The sequence below is a fragment of the Leopardus geoffroyi genome, chromosome C1, assembly GCF_018350155.1.
Source record: "Leopardus geoffroyi isolate Oge1 chromosome C1, O.geoffroyi_Oge1_pat1.0, whole genome shotgun sequence".
Taxonomy (NCBI): domain Eukaryota; kingdom Metazoa; phylum Chordata; class Mammalia; order Carnivora; family Felidae; genus Leopardus; species Leopardus geoffroyi.
Window position 1 is genome coordinate 77,358,706 of NC_059328.1, and position 21,261 is coordinate 77,379,966.

A 21,261-nucleotide genomic window follows, 5' to 3' on the forward strand; every position below is an offset into this window, starting at 1 on the left:
TTCAAATACTACAATATTCCTTCAATTTTTCATGGTATTCTCCATGTAATAGCTATGTACACAACATACTATTAAATTTAATCTGCATGATTTTTTTTAATGTTTATTTATTTTTGAGAGAGCATGAGTGGAAAAGGGGCGGGGGAGGGGGGCGGGGGACAGAGGATCCAAAGCGGGCTCTGCGCTGACAGCAATGAGCCCAATGTGGAGCTCACACTCACGTACCATGAGATCAGGAGCTGAGCCAAAGGTGGACACTCAACCAACTGAGCCACCTAGGTGCCTCTAATCTGCGCTATTAACATTTTATCCATCACTTTCATAAATCTAAACAAAACAATAAATCAAGTCCTAATTTGTAGTGTTTGCTGATTTCTACGGTATAAACACTCCCATTATGATTAATTTCAAGCTTCCAATGTAATATCTCTAAAAGTAAAGTTGAGAAGAAATGCATAGTAGCACCCCATAATATAGTATTTCCACCATACAGATACAAATATAGAGGTAAATAATCTCAAGAACACAGAAAACAGTAATATATGGTAGAATATTAGTTCTGAATACAGTCTTTGTTTTTAGTATAACTTATTTAATTGAAATTTTATATAATTAAACTTTTAATAATGGCTGAACGATTCCCAAGAATAATCATCTCTCACAAGCCAGCACAAGTTTGCTCCAGTGCACTGAGTTTCCTTCACTTTTAAATATCCTCTACACTTTTCTTCACCTAGCCAAATCTTACATTATCTCTCAACTGTTCTACAACTCCAGTTCACATTTTTCTACTTCTGTTCATTGATATACATACACAATATAATACATACTAAAAATAGAAGTAGGCACAAAGTGCAATGAGAATGCAAAGGAAACAGGACTTAAACCTATAACGAGGTCAGAGGGGACACCTCTAAGAGGGAAAATGCTTAGAAGTTAATGTTGGAATTTGAGCTTGATAGAGTGGTGCCTGCAGAAATGGGCAAGAGGGGAAGGCAAGATACTCTGTGAGGGGAGAGCAACATGTGAAAGACACAGCAGTATGGGAGACCAGAGAATGTTTGGTAAACTATGTTTTCAGGATTTCTAGAGCACAAAGTAGAAGAAAAGGGCTCACTGAGACCGCACAAGCATTTAAGTGCCAAATTATGTTGATGCTTAACTTCAATGTTAAGGAATTAATTTTTTTTCCATATAGGCAATGGATAACTACTGAAGATATTTTAGCAAGAGGTTTACGTGATGGGAGATGCCTGTTAGATCATTCAGAATAGTTACAGATGGAATGATAATGAGACTGAAAGCAAAGAGAAAAGTAAGACATATTATAATGGGAAAGACATTGAATGTCTAAGCTAGAGTATCAGCAGAAGGGAGAGAGAAGAAGAACAGATATGAGAGATGTTTAGGAGACAAAATAGATAGGACATGGCGGTTACTTGCATGTAAGGTAAGATACTTAGGATGACTCTTTTTCTGCCTTTAGCAGCTTAGAAAAGAAGAGAATTCATTCACCAACCTAAGGAGAAAAGAAAAGGAGCAGTGTGAGATACAGAGAAGACAGAAAGAGTTCAGAGGCTGATATGTTAACTTTTAGGTGGATATGTCCAGGAAGGTGATTGTATAGATGGGTCAGGGGCTAGACAGAAAGATACAGATGCAGATGTAGAAATCATCTAAATATAGTTAGTAATTGTAGACATGGACTTGAGTGGCAGTGAATAAGAAAAGTTTACAAAGCAAGAAGAATAAAGAAGCAAGAAAGGAACTTTTCTAATATCAAAAGGAAGAAAAGCCCAAGCAATTCAAGAAGTAGTAGGAGAAGCAGAATGGCTTAATTAAAACCAAAGGAGAGATTTCCAAAAGGAAGGAAAGACCAAATGTGTCAAATACAAAGGTCAAAGAAAATAAAAACTGAAAAGAGTTCACTGAATTCAGAACTTAGAAGATCACTAAATGGTCTAAATGAAACCAGTTTCAAAGGAGTGATGGAGAATCCAAATTTTAGTGAATGAAAAGTGACTAGGAGGTAAGGAAATGAGCACAGTGAGTATAAATTGCCTTTTGAAGAATTTTTGTTTTGATGTGGAAAGCAAGACATTAAAGTACATAAAGACTCTGGTGATTCTGTTTTTTTGTCTGCCTGACATGCTTTCCCTTAAAAAAAATTTTTTTTAAAGTTTATTTATTTTGAGAGAGATGCAAGAAGGGGCAGAGAGAGAGGGAAAGAGAGAATCCCAAGCAGGCTCCGTGCAGGCTGTAAGCATAGAGCCTGACATGGGACTCAAACTCACAAGCTGTGAGATCATGACCTGAGCCAAAATCAAGAGTTGGATGCTTAACCAACTGAGCAATCCATGTGCCCCTTTTCACTTCTTTTAATAGGAGTATCTTTTTCATCCTTTGGGGAAACTGCCTCCACCCATTCCATGTGATCCTGGTGAGGATGTCTTTCATGGTACCCTGGTCCCTAGGGCTACAGCGGGGGAACATATGACCCAATCCCCAGGCTGAGGCCAGTTAGAATGAACTCTGGTTTACCAAAGGTAAAAGGGGAAGACTGTTTTTCTACCAAGTCTGTTAAACTGGGAAGATGTGAGTTAGGGGTGACCTGTCATGTGAGAAAGACTATTGAAAAAAATAAAGCCAAGTAGTAACAGGCATATCTAAAAGATTGAGAGAAAACTAGAAGCATGACTAAAATCATAGTGCCTGGATCTAGCAAGATTAAAGCCAGATGCATGTCTGGATTTACAAGTTTACATGAGTGGTCTTCTTTTTTTGTGATTAAGTCACTTTGAGTAGCATTTCTGCCACTTACCACCAAAATGGTCAGGAGTAGCTAGATGAGAACAGGGAGCTGAAGAAGGAAGAGACATGAGCATATTTATATGTTGAAGAGAAAGAAATAAGGAAGAGAGATGGACAATATGGGAAAGAGGAAATGGATACTGGTCTCCTAAGGCCCTCTCTAAGGGGAGGCAGGATTGGAAAGATTAAAACTACAGCTGGAGAGATAAGCCTTGAATAGAATAAAAGATAATTCTTCTTTTAAGACAGAGTTAAGGATGGATGCAGAAATAGAGAAATATATAGTTGTACAGTGGAAAGTTGAAAGAGTTCATATAGATTCAATTTTCAATTCTCCACTGACAACTAAAAGTCAATTTCATTTTATAGAAATGGCATTGGACTGGGAATCAAGAGATATAGAATCTATTTCTGGTCCTGCCATTAATTAGATATGTGATTTTAGGCAAGTAATTTAATCTCCCAGAGTCTTTGTTTCTTTCACGATAAAATGAAAAATTACACAAAGGTCCCTTACAATTTAAATTTTATGATTCAACATGCTTTCTCATATAGTTTCTGACATTTTTCTTTTTCCTTTCTTGAAATTGGAATTAGGATGACAAAAATTGGCATGTTTTTCTTAAAACATTCTCAAGAGCAATATTTGAATACATATAAAGTATGTTTTGCCATGCAAAATTAATATGTGAAAGGAATAATGAATATACTCAATTACTAACAGTACCAGATACTATGCTAAGAGCTTTGTGTACATTATCTCATTTAATTGTAAAATCCCTAAAACACAAGCAGATGAGGGAATTGAGATAAAGTGGTTAGATATATTATGAAATGTGACACAACTAATAAATGGCAGACCTAGAATTTGAACCTAGACAGATTATTCTAAGCATTTATTTTTTAGTAGTTTCTAAGCCCAATGAGGGTCTCGAACTCAAAACCCTGAGATCAAGACTCGCATACTCTACCAACTGATTCAGTTAGGCACCACTAGACAGATTATTATAGATCCTGTGAATTTAAGTACTATACTACACAGCTTCTTCTATTAAAAAAAAAAAAGTGGCCCATTCAGTAAAACAGGGATACAATTATCAATGATGTCTAATGAGACTTTAATATTATAATATAAACTGGATTTGGAATGGGGGTGGGAAAGAAATCAAAGTAGGGAAACTATGTAAAGACAGCATGAAAGTAAACAGAGGGATACGTAAGTAAAGAGGGATAATTAAAGTAAGCAGAAGTGCAGGGAACAGAGCAGCAGAACAAGGAATAAGTTAGAGGGCTATAGGTTGAAGGGATATAAAAATAAGAGTTGATAATCTCATACCTTCTCTCCCTGTTGTAATGATATTCAGGCTTTGAGGAAGTTGGATAAATGCTCTGATACTCTAAGTGAGATTAGGGGACTTTTCTTGTTCTTATTTGGGCCTAATGACTGCCATGTCATAAGAGGTGATTGGTATGCCAGCCCTTGCCTACTTAAGATCTTAAATTATGGCCAGAGGAAGCATTAAGTGACAGCATGAAAGAAAGAGTGTCAACAGATGCTAAGGTCACACACATGAAATTATTTGTGGGAAACCCCAAGTTTACCATTTCTATATACAGCAACTCAAACAAACAACTCTATAGCCAGGATTATTTCTCACACATTTTAACAGACTGGCTATTAATGGCATGACCCAGACAAAGGATGCTATTAATATCAGGATCCAGAGTATTGATAAACCAATCCCAATGCTGAAAAAGAATTTAATGACGGACACAGATGAAAAGCAAATCTAGACTACATACAAGCTATATTCCACAAACTAGGTTATATTCTCTTATTATCATGGAAGTTGTAAGAATCATAGGTTTAGAAACTGGAGAGATATTAAAGGACACCTAATTTAATCCCCTAATTTAAAAGATAAGACTAAGACCTAAAGGGGTTAAATAATTTTCCCAAGGTCACACAGATATTTTGTAAAACTGGACTAATTTTATAAACATAAAATTATTTTAAATAATTCTAAAGACATATAAAAGTAATAGTTCAGCATTTTAAAACTTTGTGTATCTTGAGATCCCTTATTTTCTCAGCTTTTCCTCATATTATCTTTAAATAAAAATAGTCAATGCTATGTAGGGCAGAGATTTTTTCAAAATCTGTGACAAATATAGCAAGACCATCTGAAATAACAGACCTAAGAATTTGAAACTGGTCCAATAACCCAAGAGAAAAATGTTGCCAAGTTAATCATAGTAATTTCAGATGCTGGTTTTTCAATAACATTGTCATTCTGAAGTAATAATAAATAATTTTCTCTTTCAAGGCAGTATCAATGGTAATTTACCTTTGTCTTGATATTCAGATGGTTCTTGTTGAACTTTTGCACAGATTTCATGCTGATCCCTCTGTTCCATTATAGACAATTCAGGTATATTTAAACACTCTGACCTTTATAAAGATAAAGCCATAAAAATATTAAATATTAAAATTAAATCAACACTTAAATCAAAATTAGATCAACAATTAAAATTAAAATCAACACTTTTATGATAGACTGCATTAGCCTGGGTAGTAAAGGGTAAAAAAAATAGGTGTTTAATGGAAGCAAGATACTTAGTCATCTTTACATGTCCCAAATAGGTAGATATCTGCTATCTGTGTACAGCCTTAAAAATCTATTGCTAATGCTACTTTCAATTAGATAACAAAAGCTAGGATATCTTGAAGTAGTGTTGGCATCTGTTCTGATTGGTCAGTGGCTGTTCTGTACTGTTTGTTAAGTATATTAAATGTCATCCCTGAATATAGAATACCCTTATCTGGAAGGGAAATGACATATACGATTGCCTTCTAGGCATCATGATATAGGAAAAGAATGCTGAGTTATCATCTAGGGTCTTCTCCTTAAAACCAGGAATATGAGTTTCGGTTATTTTATCTATAAGATGGGATAGAAATACCTCATTTTATGAGCTAGGTTGTTGTTAAGGTCAAAAGAGATAATGCACAATGTGCAATTTTTAAATTGTAAATTATTTTATAAATCTGAAGTGTTATTAATATAGAGTGGGCCCCTAAATGGAAAAGATTAGACTTTGTACAGCAACATGATTTCTCTTTCTAAAATATACTTTTGTCTCCTGTTAAGTTTAGAAGGCAGAAAAAGCCTGAGGGCATGACATATAGGATGGGTAGTTTCCCACAAAAGAGATGATTCAATGAATGTTAAAATATTCTATAACTACAGAGTTCTAAATAAATTTAGATAACCAAACTCTTATGATGCCATTACTTCATTACAGAACTACATGATTACTGTGATTTGAATGTAGCCAGTGTTCACCTTTCTCTGAACACATGATTATTTGGAGAAACAAAGAATTTATGAGGACTATTCTACCTTGGATATTAACATTATATTTATACCTTGATATGCTGGAAAGAGAAGGTTTTGGAGTAAAACCAAATTCTTTAAGATCCACACTTTGAGATTTATTCATTTGCATCTATTAATGAAAAAAAAATTCAACTATCAATTTCATAGCAACACTTTTTAACAAGCCAAACAGCAAAATTCCTGCCAGTACATAAAGTCCCAAAATCAATGAATTATGAGAAATTCAGGCTAGTTTTCAAATCAAATCTCCTTCTCAGGCACTTCTTAAACGTAGGTATTTCCTCATGGTTCTTTACTAGGCCTTCTCTTCTCCCTCTACACATTTTCAAACACCTCACTTACTTCCCTGGCTTCAATTATCATCTACATGTGAATGACTTTCAAATATGTATTTCTACTCAGCTCCTTCTCCTGGTTTTCTGTTATATTCAACTGTCTGTGGAACATCTTTACCTAGACATCTTGCAGGTTTCTAAATTCAGCATTTACCAGATTGAAATTAATGTATATCTACTTCTCTAAACTTGTTTTTCCTTTGGAATTCCTACCCTAGTGAAGCCTCACTTTGTTCCTAGCTGCTCAACCCAGAAAGCTGGTCATCATCTTGATCCTTCTACGTCACCCCTCATAAGCAATTAAGTAACAGGGTAGTTGATTCTATCTCTGAGAAATATTTTAAACCTAGCCACTACTCTCCACTGGTACTGCCATTACATTAGAGTAGGCCAATCTTGCCTAGATTACTGCAAAACCTATCTAATGAGTCTTCATGTTCCTTTTCTATCATCCTCTAATCCATTCTCTACACTGCATCCGGAGTGAATTTATAAAATGCAATTCTGGTAATGTCACTGCTTTAAGCCCTTTAGTGGTTTCCCAATACTTTCAGGATAAAGTCCAAATCCTTAAAATAGCAAAAAGGCCTTCATTATCCAGCTCTTACTTACCTCTTCAGCCTTTTCACCCTCATCTCTCCACTCCCCAACGTGTAACTGAACTCCAGACGTACTGTATAACTTCAGTGTTTTAAAAGATCTCCTCTGGCTCTTTATTAGCTCTGGACCACTGCACATTTTCTGTCTGGAATACTTTTTTATCCCTCTCCACCACCACTATGGTGCCTCCCTCTCCATACTTGGCTTCAAGTCTCAGGCATGTTTGTTCGGAATCCCTTCCTGGCCTATCAAATGTGGAATGAGTACACTTTCTATCCAAATTCAAGTTATCTTAAATTTCTGTCATAGAATCATCCATCACACTACATTGAAAAAGCCTATTTAGCTATCTATATCCTTTACTCAGCTATAAGCTCTATGAGGATTGGGACTAAAGCTGTCTTTTTCACAGCAGTATCTTAACATCTATAACAGTCCTTGGCATATTCTTGGTGCTCAATGAATACGGAAGGGGGGCACTTGGCTGGCTTAGTTGGAAGAGTGTGAGACCCTTGATCTCAGGGTTGTGGGTTTGAGCCCCATGTTAGATGTACATATTACTAAAAACAATAAATCAACTTAAAAAATTAATATGGAAAGAAAGAAGGAATAATATGGAATGGAGAAGGAAAGAAGAAGGAAAGATGGAAGAAAGGGAGGGAGAAAGGGAGGGAGGAAAAGCTTGGGCTACTAAAAAATTATCTCAGAGAAGGTGGTAGCTGTTTCAAACTGCATGTCACTCCCTGTTTCCCAATATTCCCCTTGTTTAAGCCTCATGACTTAAAATCTTCATTCTTGTTAAAGAAGAGAAGAGAAACAGAAGAAACAGGCATTCTGCTATTTTCTTGCCTCTCTTCTGTGGCCTGATCAATTATTTTGCCCTGGATATGATGATGCAGGCTCAGAATAAGTCTGCTACTGACTAGCCTATCAATTGTATAAGCTACCATTCTTTCATGACTTGGAAAGCAGGCTCTTGCTCAGTACTCATCCAAGTACATGAATCAAAATCAACTTCAGACTTTCCACACCAGTTTCAACACAAACAGAACACAGGAAAGGGTAAGTGTCTCTAGTTTCAATTGCTGATTAACAACAACAAAAAGACTAATAAGGGACTATGTAGAACTGTGTCCCAAAAGTAGATTTACAGATTCATTATTAAGAAGTATATTTTCCTTCAGAAGAAGTATTTTGAAAATACAGCCCTGAAGTAACTAAAGTACACTGCAGATACCTACCTAATTGATATACAGAAAGAATATAAAAGAATATTCATATATATTAAATTACAGAGCAAGGAATAAATGTTATTAAAACTAACCTTGAGACGTTTAACTGGAGGAAGTGATGAAACAGCATTCCTATTTCTTAAATCAGATAAATATGAAGAGATTGTTGACTCTTTCATTACTGACTTTTGTGCAACTCCAGTTTTACCTATGAGAAGAAATTCTAGATCCTTTAGGTTAAACTTTAGGTAGTGTTCATGTAAAGCCAAATTTCTTTATAATTTCTAATCTTTTTCATGAAAGAAAATCATTTGAATTATAAACTGCATAATATAAATATCATACATAGATAATTAGGCTGTTATTACTATTCAAAGACCTTTCAATTTTTAAAACCTGAAATAAACATCTTTTATGGAACTCACAGCAGTCATGTCCACATGTATGTTTATTTTTACAGTGATGATTACATTCTCGGTTCCCAGGTTTTTTGCAAGCAGTCATTCCTAAATTAATATAAGAAAAAAACCTGTTTTTTACTAGAATTTATTTCCTTTCAGACAGTACAAAAAGATTATGATTTTACACTTCCTCAAGTGTTAACCCGTTTAATATTTTAAAATGGTATTTCTGATAACAGCTAGTCCCTATTGGGCTATTTGCCCAATCCCAGCTTTTTGCAAGGAGCATCGACCCACCTATAAGCTTCTCTTAACCTCCCTGACATAAATAGAGCCAAATACCACAGAATATCAGTAACTCTTATCTTGAATGAGGTAAGAATGAGGGTGGAGTTTTTAAACTTCTCTGCTGCTTTATACTTACACTTAAGAAGAACCTGGAAAGAAGCAAACGTCATGTCATTTTAATGGCATCAGTGATAGTTTCTAGTAGGGAGGACACCATACGTATTTAATAAACATTGAAATAAGTGTTTTAGGGGTATAAGAAATTTGCTATATGAATTCATAAAGAAAAGAGATTGCTGCCTGCTTGACCCACTGAGCTAGTATATCCAAATACATAATTTATTCTTCATAATGTTTTAAGTAGGTTTTTTCTTGATCTTAGTAACATGGGGGAAGGGACAGACATCTGAATTGATAGACAGGATCTGGACATGAGAAGGGGACCAGGGGAACATGTTCACATAGAGGGCATAATACCCAAAGAGGGCAAACCACATACTGTAGAAATAGAAATAAGTTTATTTTTGCTGGAGCACAGATTTTAACTAGAAATGTTGAAGATAGTGAAGAATTTTGAAAACCTTTACAATCATTTTTTGGTCCTTTACTCTTAATTTTCAAGACATGACATATCTGGATAACGATAACATCTGTATAGCATCCTGGACTACATGGATAAGTCTACTCACCACAAGAGGGAACTGGTTAGATGCCTTAAGGGCCAGCAGATCAATGTATTGGGTAGTGATAAAGTAATGAAACTGCAAGCTGACAGCTGGACCATAGTGCTCCCAACTGAATACAATCAACTTTGGCAGAATATAAACAATACTCAGATAAGACCATTCTGTGACTGTGGTAAAGACAGAGATAAAAACTACTGTGTAATTATTTCTGAAACTAGAGGCAAGGACACTCACGAACCACAAAAATAACTAAACATCCCCCTCTTCTGGCTAACACAAATGACTACTATTTCCTTAATCCTCCCATCTCTAAGATAAGATACCAAAATATCCAACTCCACTTTTTGAAAATATCCAATGTACAATTGACCTCTGCTCTCCCTAAACTCTCCCAAGAATCACCAGCACAAGCTGAAATCCTATAAATAAGCTCCTCTCAACTCCCTGAGATAACCCACAGCTCTGCCACAGCTGTGCTCTTTTGCTATAGCAAGTTTAAAAATACTTAATCAACTTTCCTCAAATATACGTGTATTCCCAGTGGTCTTTGGCTGAAAGGTTTCAATATTATACTTTGCAAGATATGCCATGGCTTACTGGTTAGAAGTTTTGCCCCCGTTCATAATTTCATCTCTCAGTCACCTGGTCTCCTTGTCTAGTCCTACCAAGCTACAATTTATTCTCCATGCTGTTGTTTAATTAGTCCTCCTAAAGTTCAACTCTGATCAGATCATTTGCCCACTTAGAAATGTTAGTTACTTCCTACTGCCAACAAAATTAATTCCATATTTAAAGTCTTCCACAATGTAATTCTAGCCTCCCTTTCTGGCACCCATATTAACCCTAATTCATCAGAACACATTCGCTTGCCATTATTCAAACAGTCTCAAGACTTTCTATGATTGTACCTTTGATATTACCTCGTCTTAGAAGCCCCTCACTTCTTCATCCATCAGAGGTTTATCAACTTTCAAGGCCAACTTAAATGGCACTTTTATCATGATCTATCCTTATCCATCTGAAGTGATTTCTCCCTCCTTTTGAGCCCCTCCAGCATTTTCTTTGTCCCTCTGGCTCACAGCATGCTGCCTTACATGAAATGTATTTACACAAAAGCACAGTGGTGAAGTACAAGGTACCCTAAACTAAAGTATGAAAACATGAGTTTGGGGGGTGTGTGGCAAGTTCAGTCAGTAGAGCATGCAACTTACAATCTCAGGGTCATGAGTTCAAGCCTCATGTTGGGTGTGGCCTACTTTTAAATAAATAAATATACAAATAAATAAATAGAAAACATGAGTCTTAATATAGGCTCTTATCTGTAAAAAACATTAAAAATAATACCTGTTTTGTTCATCTCAGAGATGAAAAGATAAAATGAAATTAAGTATATGAAAGCATTTTAAGTTTTTAAACGTTTATTCATTTAAAAAATTTTTTTTAATGTTTGTTTATTTTTGATAGAGAGAAACACACACAGCATGAGTGGGGGAGGGGCAGAGAGAGAGGAAGCAGGCTCCAGGCTCCGAGCTGTCAGCACAGAGCCCGACGCAGGGCTCGAACTCAAAAACTGCGAGTTCATGACCCGAGCCAAAGTCAGACCCTCAACCGACTGAGCCACCCAGGCGCCCCTTAAACGTTTATTCATTTTTTTGAGAGAGAGCACAAGCGCGAGTTGGGAAGGAGCAGAGAGAGACAAACACAATCAGAAGCAGGCTCCAAGCTCTGGGCTGTCAGCATAGAGCCGAATGTGGGGCTCGAACTCATGAACCATGAGATCATGACCTGAGCTGAAGTCAGCCACTTAACTGACGAGCCACCCAGGCGCCTCTGAAAGCATGTTTAAATTAAGTGATAAACTAATATATTAGAGTATGTATTATCTTTACTATCATTACTTAAAGATTATACAAGTAACTATAAAATTAAAATTGTTCAGAGTGCTATGAAGGAGAGGGACACAATGCTATATGACGACAGGAGGCACTGTTCTGGTTAGGGGATGTCTTGGAAGGCTTTCCTAAGAAGCAACAACAGAGTTGAGGATTAAAAAAAAGAATGGGAGTTAAGAAGGCAGAGGTAGGAGAAAGAGTACTTCAGGCAGAGAGGATGGCATATGCAAAAGCCCTATGACAAGGGAAAGCATGGCATATCATAGAAATTGAAAGGTCAGTGTGGCTGATGCTTAGCATCTAAGAGAGAGTACACAAAATGAGATTAGTGGAGAAAGGTCAGGCTACATTTGTAGGAGAATGGTTCCACCATGGTACCCTGGGAATTCCAGGTCTCCACCTAGGCCACATTGGTAAGACTCAATCATTTTCAGAATGCCTCCTGATCCTCTTTGGGATATTTCTAGATAGGCAGTCTTATAAGGAGGTGTTAAAAACCATTTCTCATCTGTCTCCTTAGCTTGCAAGAGGCTCCATATCTTGCATGAGACTGCCATGAAGCAGTTTCCCATCCACCTCTGGTTCCACTAAGACACTGGACTTTCAACCTTGCATCTTGCAAGGTACAGGTACAGCCTATGGTTGATGTCTCAAAAACAAAGCAAACCACCATTTCTGTCATCTGGTCCCTCCAGTTCAGTGTTATCCTGTGGGGTTAGGAATGTAAGCAGTTGAGAACATTATGATCTTGTTTTGCTGTTTATGTAAATAATACACTACCTAGATCCATTTAGGTTTCTTATGTCCTTACCAGGCAATTCTATGGAGGTGGGGCGAGATTACCTAGCGGCTGCCACCCTACTGCTGCTTAGGAACTGACCAAACACGTCCCAGTATGGAACCTTGTAGGGATGTTAATGATTTGGATCTTTTATTCTAAGACCTATGGGGAGTTACTACAAAGCTTCAACCAAGGAAGGGACATAACTGAATCTGCATTTTGAAAAAAGGCTACCATAGGAGTCTAGGCAAAAGGAAAAAAAAAAATGATGGTAACTCAGTCTAGAGTGATGGTAGTAGTGGAGTCAGAGAATGGACTGATTTAAGAGCTATACAGAAAGTAAAAATATTTTTAATACAGAACCAAGTGAAGTGCTTTTCTTTCTTGAGCAGCACATTGTTTTCTCTCAAGTTTTACTGCCTTTCTTTTAGTCTAGCAATAGCTAAAGTGTTTTTTTTTTTAAGTGTATTTGATATTTTAAAGACAAAGACAAATACATGGAAACACCAGCCATTTATTCTCCCCCTCATAGATACCTCCTTCCTTGAGCCTTGTATCTTCCTCCTAATGCAATCTAGGCCTGTCCTATAGTTGTCATCCAGGAACTTCCTTTCATTTAGCTTCTTGACTGAATCCAATATTCTTGGATTCTTTGACTTTTTTTAAAGTTTATTTTGAGAGAGAGAGAGAGAGCACAAAAGCAGGTGAGGGGCAGAGAGAAGGAGAGAGAGCATCTCAAGCAAGGTCCATGCCATCAGTGCAGAGCCCGATGCAGGGCTCGAACCCACAAGACATGAGATCATGACCTGAGCTGAGATCAAGAGTCGGACGCTTAACTGACTGAGCTACCCAGGCACCCCTCTTTGACTTTTTCTTTCTTGGTTAACTGCTTGTGCTCATCCTCAAGCAACTGCTTTGGAAAAGATGTTTATGAGTTAAACATTCCAAATCCTTGAATGTATTAAGATTACTTTCACACTTACTAGTTTGGCTGGGTATAGAACACAGGGTTGAAAATCATTTCCCCCTGGATTTTTAAGTCTATTAAATTTTCTACCATCCAGTGCTGCTGATAAAGATTAATAAAATTTCAATTTTTGTTCCCTGGAAGTATTTATGATTTATCCACGATGTTCTAAAATGTTGCAATTATTCCCCCTTTGTAGATATTCTTTCATTTATCCTAACTAGCACTGAGTAAGCCTTTTTGATCTGCAGATTTATATCTCCAAGGGTAGGAAATTTTCATAAATTATTTCTGATTTGTTCGTTCTTTCTGGAACAGTTATTAGTCAGCTATCAGACTCTTATATTTCCCTTTATCTCCTACACTTTCTGTCTCATCTTTTTCCTTTCATTTAGATCATACTGACTTTATCTTCTGGTTCTCCAGCTTTTTTTTTTTTTCCCATAGTTTTTACTTCCCTGTGTTCACTGTTGTTTTCTAATTGTTCTTCCTCCCTCCCCATGGCATCCTATTCTGTATCATGTTTGCAATTAAATCTTTAATTTCTCTGATGTTACTAATTTGTTCATATGATGTTTTATTACATTCCTGAATTATCCTGTTGTTCTTTTATCCATTTTTGGTTTACTTATTTTGGGCTTTCTTTCATATACTCCAGATTTTCCTCAAATGTCTCATCTTTGGTTATCTGTCTATAAGGCAGTCCTATTATATCTCCATTTCACAGATGAGAAAAGTAGTTCATACATAGATTAAGTAATATGTTCAAGACTATCCAGATAATAAATATCAAATCTGAGATTCTAACTAAGGTAGTTTAATTCCAGAGCCTTATCTCTCAACCAATCTGCCTCCCTAGTTATACTAGCTACCTTAGTTCTTCTCCAAATAATGCATTTAATTTATTTAGTAAAGAAATAGAAGGAGGGGCACCTGGGTGGCTCAGTCAGTTGAGCGTCCGACTTCAGCTCAGGTCATGATCTCACAGTTCATGAGTTCAAGCCCCGCGTCGGGGCTCTGTGCTGACAGCTCAGAGCCTGGAGCCTGCTTCTGATTGTGTCTCCCTCTCTCTGCCCCTCCCCTGCTCACATTCTGTCTCTCTCTCTCGAAGATGAATAAATGTAAAAAAAAAAATTTTTTAGGAATAGAAGGAGCTGGAGATGGGAAAAGTAAGAGGAAGTGCCTTATAGCTTGTTGTTTTGCAATAAGGGATAAGGAATTGCTTTCGTCTCTTAATCCAAGGACTCCTAATAGATGTATTTCTAAATGTCACCACAAGATGGTGCACAATGACTACACATATTTACTCCCAGTGGTTACAAACCACCATTTGGGAGCTGAATTTTAGAGATTCTGGAGAATCCCAAAAAATTCAAGGCAGAGTTGGCAAATCTTGTCAGGAATAAGGACTGTATACAAATTTCTTTATAGAATATTAGCACATGGATGTTAATTATCTAAGGGAGAAAAACTTTATTTCTGTTAGAAATGGTACTTAGAAACTGTAAGTGCTCCCCCATCCCCACCCACCTCCCATATCCTGAGAATTGTCTGAATTTGTCTTGTTAGCAAATATAAACTTAAGCTTACAGAGACTGATAATTGGAAAAATTAATTAGGTTCTCAAAGAAAACTGGCCTATGCTGTACTCAGGTATAATTTAAAGAGATCATGGGGCGCCTGGGTGGCTCAGTCGGTTAAGCCACCGACTCCGGCTCAGGTCATGATCTCACGGTCCGTGAGTTCGAGCCCCGCGTCGGGCTCTGTGCTGACAGCTCAGAGCCTGGAGCCTGTTTCAGAATCTGTGTGTCCCTCTTTCTGACCCTCCCCCGTTCATGCTCTGTCTCTCTCTGTCTCAAAAATAAATAAACGGAAAAAAAAAAAAAATTAAAGAGACCCATTAACTCCATCACTATAATAATCTGAAATACATACATTTTCACAGATTTGTCACATATGAATTTACATGTTTTTAAACCTCTAATTCTAAGTATTTAAAGTAAAATAAATTTATTTAAAACATAAATGTATTAATGTCAACTAGAACAGTATTTAAGGAAAATATTTAAAATGACTTTAAGACAGGGCGCCTGGGTGGCTGTCTGTTAAGCATCCAACTTTGGCTCAGGTCATGATCTCACAGTTCATGGGTTTGAGCCCTGCGTCGGGCTCTGTGCTGATAGCTCAGAGCCTGGAGCCTGCTTCCAACTCTGTGTCTCCCTCTCTCTCTGCCCCTTCCATGCTCATGCTCTGTCTCTGAATAATAAATAAAAGTTTTAAAAAAAGTTAAAAAATAAAATAAAATGACTTCAAGAGGATCAATAAGGGTTGGTGGGGCAAGGGTTAGTTGCTTGAAAAAAAAATCTCAAGGAAAACTGATAATAGTAGGCACATAATCCCTGATGCACTTAGCTTCACATCCTAATTATAAATTTAATAAGTGGTCTGTGCCTAAGCTACTGAAGTTAGTATTTCTAAAAGAATATTACTTTGACTTTTGCAGTTTCTGATTTATGCTAATCAGATTTATGCACTTTATAACTTCACTTTTTAAATGAGAACATCTCCTCTTAATTTTTTGTCAAATCTTATACTATCATCTTGTTATTTATCAGGAAAAGGTTAACACTATGAATTGGAGTCCTTGGTTTTGCAATTTAATGTATTTATACACCAAAAGGTATAAAGAACAACTAAATGCATTTTGACTAGCATTTAAATCTGCATACTTTCACAGTGCTCAGGCATTTGTTTCATCCTTGCACTTTTCAAATATATTAAATTTTCAACTCAGAATGGCATAGTAAATGCAAATGAATTTATTAGTGTCAAATCAATTTTCTTCAAATTAAACAAAGTCCATACTTCTTATTATGAATCTATTTAAAGAATAAGAAGTTTAAATGCTTAAACCTCATATATTAAGAATTGACCTGGGTTGAGGTGCCTGGGTGGCGCAGTCGGTTAAGCGTCCGACTTCAGCCAGGTCACGATCTCGCGGTCCGGGAGTTCGAGCCCCGCGTCAGGCTCTGGGCTGATGGCTCGGAGCCTGGAGCCTGTTTCCGATTCTGTGTCTCCCTCTCTCTCTGCCCCTCCCCCGTTCATGCTCTGTCTCTCTCTGTCCCAAAAATAAATAAATGTTGAAAAAAAAAAAAAAAAAAAAAAAGAATTGACCTGGGGCGCCTAGGTGGCTTAGTCGCTTAAGCATTCAACTGTGGATTGTGGTCAGGTCAAGATCTCCTGGTTGTGAGATTGAGCCCTGAGTCGGGTTCTGCTCTGCAATGGGTCTGGAGCCTGCTTGGGGTTCTCTCTCTCTCCCTCTCCCATTACCCCTCTCCCACTCACACACAAGTGCATGCTTGCATGCACACACACACTCTCAAAATAAGCACTAAAAAAAAAGAATTGACCTGAAAATATTTAAAACTTTTTAAAACCAAAAAGTGTATTTTTCACATTGCTATATCTTAAAAAGAGCAAAATTATTTTTCCTTTAACAAAAGAGTTATCTATTGGACTGTCACATATGAGAAACTACTGCTAAAAGAATGCTTTCGGGTTTTTTGCTAAACTGGGTTGGGTGGCGCTTGGCTACTTCAGTGGTGATGCCACTTCATCCTGTCTTTCCTGATACTCTCATATCTGGAAATCTTCAGATTTCTCTAAGTTCTTCCATCTAGATACATAAGCCTGTATCTCCCTCTTTTTTTTCTTCTCTACCCTCAGCTCACCAATATGAGCGTGGATCCAGTTCAGCCCCAATGCCTGCCTTGCCCCGAAGCCCCCAATTCTAGGGAGTCTTCTCCAATGCCTGAGATTTATGGGCCTGAAGAAAATTATGCATCCTTGCAAATGTCATCTGCTGAGACCCTCCCTCACCCCCTCCCCCGGAGACTGTCTCTCCTCTTCCTTCCTCCATGGATCTGTTTATTCAGGACAACCCAGGTTCTTTCACCAGTCCAACAATAAAAGTGCTACCCACTTCTGCAAAGATCATGGTGAAGAAGGAAGATCCAGGTCAGGGCAAGAAACAGAAGATAAGATCCATCTTCTCTCAGACCCAGCTATATGTACTCAATGATAGATTTCAGAGGCAGAAATATCTCAATCTCCAGCAGATGCAAGAACTTTCCAACATTGTGAACCTTAGCTATAAGCAGGTTAAGATCTGGTTCCAGAACCAGAAAATGAAATGTAAGAGGTGGCAGAAAAGCAACTGTCCAGATAATAATAACAGTGTGATTCAGAACAGCTCTGCAACTCCAGAATACCCAGGCTTCTATTCCTATCACCAGGGATACCTGATGAACACTTCTGGAAACCTTCCAATATGGAGCAACCATTCCTGAAACAGTCAGGCATGGTGCCCCCAAGCCTGGAACGACCAGGCCTGGAACAACCAGCTGCATGACTGTGGAGAGGAATCCTTGCAGCCCCAGATCCAGTTCTAGCAAAATTCTGTCAGCAATTTGTAGTCCATCTTAGAAACTGCTCGGGAAAGCCATAGTGTAATACAGCAAACCACTAAGTATTTTAATGTTCAGCAAATAATAGATTTATTCCCAAATACCTCTGAACCTACAGCCTGAAGATGCGAGAGGATGAGTATATTAGCCAATCTCCATTTGGGTGGTGGCTATATTACTTCTCCTGGGATTTGTCTTTTAGGGTCCAGTATCTCTGCCTCGATATTGTTTTTCATTATGCTTATTCTGTCAATCAAGGGAGTACAGTTGGAGTCTAACCAAAGAGGATTCCATAGCTTTGGCTGCTATGGACAACATGCTAAAAGATGTTTCTGGCTATAGATAACTAGATATAATACTAATTTGGATATCTTTAGGCTCCAGAATTTAACCTCAAGAATAGAAAGTAAAAACACAGACATGTGATGAAGGATTATTTGTATTTTCTGAGATTGTGAGGCTTGTTAACAACCTCAGTTGTTAATGGTGGAGGGTTAAGTTATAATGTGTGTCACTGATTTTCTCTGCCCCAACTCCTAACCTGTTCATTATAACCAGTATTTGTAGAAAGCTGTTTTATATTTTAATGTATCATGATAATAGGGCCAGTTTGGCTGGTGGTTTATAGGTTTAAGTACAAATAAATACCCACTTTATCTTGAAAAAAAAAGAAAAGAATGCTTTCAAAGACTTACAGGAAGCATGAAAATAGTTTTTAACTATATTATGTAAATTAAGGTGCATACTTCTATTTTTATATGCAGTAGAACCTTGGACTGTAACTTACTCTGCGAGTGTTCCACAAGATGAGCAAAGATTTCTAATAAATTTTAACTTGATAAATGAGCAATGTCTTGCAATACGAGTAGTACGTGACACTGAATGTTGCATGATCACAACTGAGCTAATGGTTCTCTCTTTCTCTCTCTGCGGGATTGTGGGTGATCATCTCCCATGCTCAGATGCTCAGTTTGGCAGGAATCAGTGATTTTTCAGAATGTTGGAAGATGCCCATACAGGCACCAGTGTATTTTTTTGTCAAAGCACCTATGGACAGTCCTTTGCTTTTCCATAAAAGAATAAGCCTAGGAATGCTTTGCTTCATTCTAGGTCAGGCTGCCTGCAAACATAGACCCTTTCATCTGCTGCCTTAATGCCAATTACATTAAGTACACTATATGACAAGAGTTTGTTAATACTGTACTGTAGTCAACATCTGTGTGAGCGTATACAATGGCCCCCATGCAGATAAAGGTTGAAAAGAAAGGCAGTGAGAAGGAGATGATTACAGTTGAAGGAAATAATCGAGAAGTACAAATGAGGTATGCAAGTGGCCGAAATTCCAAGATTTTATAAGAGGGTCTACATGTGCATCTCATCTGCAAACAGGGAGGAGAAAAAGGCAGAGAATCCCTCACTTAAAATGAGACTAGAGAGATGTGTAAAATGTGGTAAGCAGTACAAAATTTTACAGAAAAGCACCCCCTAAGGTTGTATCAATGCGAGCAATGAATCTGTTTAATGACAACACAATGTCACATTTCCTCCTCAGAAGGAGGCAAAAGTGTCATTGGATAGGTTCCTTGTTAAAATTGCAGGAAAAGAAAAAGATTCCATTGAGTCAACAGACAGCAATGATTTCATTAGTGACAGTGAAAGTCATCCTGCACAAAAACCTTCCTCTCTCGTCTCCCTCACACCAGCCATGAAGGTTTTCAGAGGTTAAGTGCAGGTTGTTTATTTTTCTTTATATTTTGTATTTTCTTTATTATCTTGTATTATATTATAGCATTGTAATCATTTTTATATGACTATTTTTGGGTGGTGGAATGAATCATCTGAGTTTCCATTATTTCTTATGGGGAAATTTGCTTTGATATACAAGTGCTTGGGATTACAAGCATGTTTCCAGAAAGAATTATGTGCACAAATCAAGGGTTTACTATAATTGGAATGTTCATAAGATTTGGGATGGTTATGTGTATGTGTATGTGAAGGGTGCATGTGTAAGTGAGTGTGTGTAATAAAACATTATTTGTATGATAGGAAGCATCTTTTATCTGTTTTCCACAGAATTGTTCTAAATATGTGGGGAACTTTTGCCCTCATAAAAGGCTCATGCTTGGGGCACCTGGGTGGCTCAGTTGGTTAAGCATCCGACTTCAGGTCAGGTCATGATCTCACAGTTTGTGAGTCTGAGCCCCAAGTTGGGCTCTATGTTGACAGCTCAGAGCCTGGAGCCTGCTTTAGATTCTGTGTCTCCTTCTCTCTCTGCTCCTCCCCTGCTCACGCTCTGTCTCTCTCTCTCTCAAAAATAAATTTTTTTTTAAAGGCTCAAGCTAGCAGGAAGTATAGTAAACATTCCAACTTCTCACTACATTGTAAGTAACAAACAATTCAAGCTATTTTAAAGAAAAACAGCTGGTGAGTGGGGGAAATGTGTTACGTGAACATAGATACGTCACAGAATCCAAAGCAGCAATTCAGCTAGGCATCAGAAGGGACTGAAACCAAGAAACTGAAAGTCATCAGAAACCTAGCTCTGGCATTTTTACCTTTGCACCTCTCTGTATCTCTACTTTCGTCTTCTCTTCCATAGTCCAGCTGTCTGTGATCCTGCATGTGGTAAAGGATGGCCAACTGACAGCTCTGACTTTATACTATCTTTGTGCAGCTCTAATTCTAAATTGTCTTTCTTAAACTGATTTCTGATGCTATAAATGGTATTTTTAAAATTATGATTTCTATCTCTTTTTTGTTTGCTGGTATGTGGTAATTATTTTTCAAATTTTTTAGTTGAAATATAATTCATACTATAAATCCACCCTTTTAAGGTGTACAATTCAGTAGGTTTTTCGTATATTCCCAAGGTTGTATACCATTATCAGTATCTAAGTCCAGAACATTATCACTTTAAAAAAAAAAATCACATACCTATTAGTAGTTACTCCTTATTTCTTCCTACCCCACCCTCTGCAACTACTAATCTGCTTCCTATCTTTATAGATTTATTTATTCTAGACTTTTCATATAAATGGAATCTAACACTATCTGATATTTTTTGAATGGCTTCTTTCATTGGCATAGCGTTTTAGCATTCATCCTTGCATCAGTAGTTTATTCTTTTTTATGGCTGAATATCCCCTTATATAGTTCTAATACAGTTTACTTATCCATTCATCAGTTGATGAACATTCAGTTGTTTCTACTTTTTGGCTATTATGAATAATGTTGCTATAACATTCATGTACTAGTTTTTGTATGTTCTCAATTCTTTCGGAATTATAAACCCAGAAAAGGAATTGCTGGGTCACATGGTAATTCTATGTTTAACTTCTGGAGGAACTGGCAAACTGTCTTCCAAAGCAGCTGGACAAGTTTACATTCCCACTCCCAGTGTT

The 21,261-nt window shown here is 37.2% G+C and overlaps 1 protein-coding gene and 1 pseudogene across 11 annotated transcripts in view; one reads left to right on the plus strand and one right to left on the minus strand.

The window, feature by feature from the left end:
- The window catches only part of HFM1 (helicase for meiosis 1), a 92,512-nt gene that overhangs the window by 13,137 nt on the left and 58,114 nt on the right, over positions 1 to 21,261 (minus strand). For 9 of the 11 annotated variants that reach the window (XR_006712449.1, XM_045478248.1, XM_045478250.1 and 6 more), the window contains 4 exons: positions 8,805 to 8,885; positions 8,472 to 8,587; positions 6,242 to 6,321; positions 5,160 to 5,263 (listed from right to left, as the gene is read on the minus strand). Coding sequence is in view for 9 of the 11 variants with exons in the window: in XM_045478248.1 (XP_045334204.1) it covers positions 5,160 to 5,263; positions 6,242 to 6,321; positions 8,472 to 8,587; positions 8,805 to 8,885 (381 nt within the window). In the remaining 2 variants the exon portion in view is untranslated. The remainder of the gene's footprint in view (positions 1 to 5,159; positions 5,264 to 6,241; positions 6,322 to 8,471; positions 8,588 to 8,804; positions 8,886 to 21,261) is intronic. The other 2 variants (XR_006712450.1, XM_045478253.1) reach the window with 1 other exon arrangement.
- Positions 16,736 to 18,086, plus strand: LOC123598218 (annotated as a pseudogene).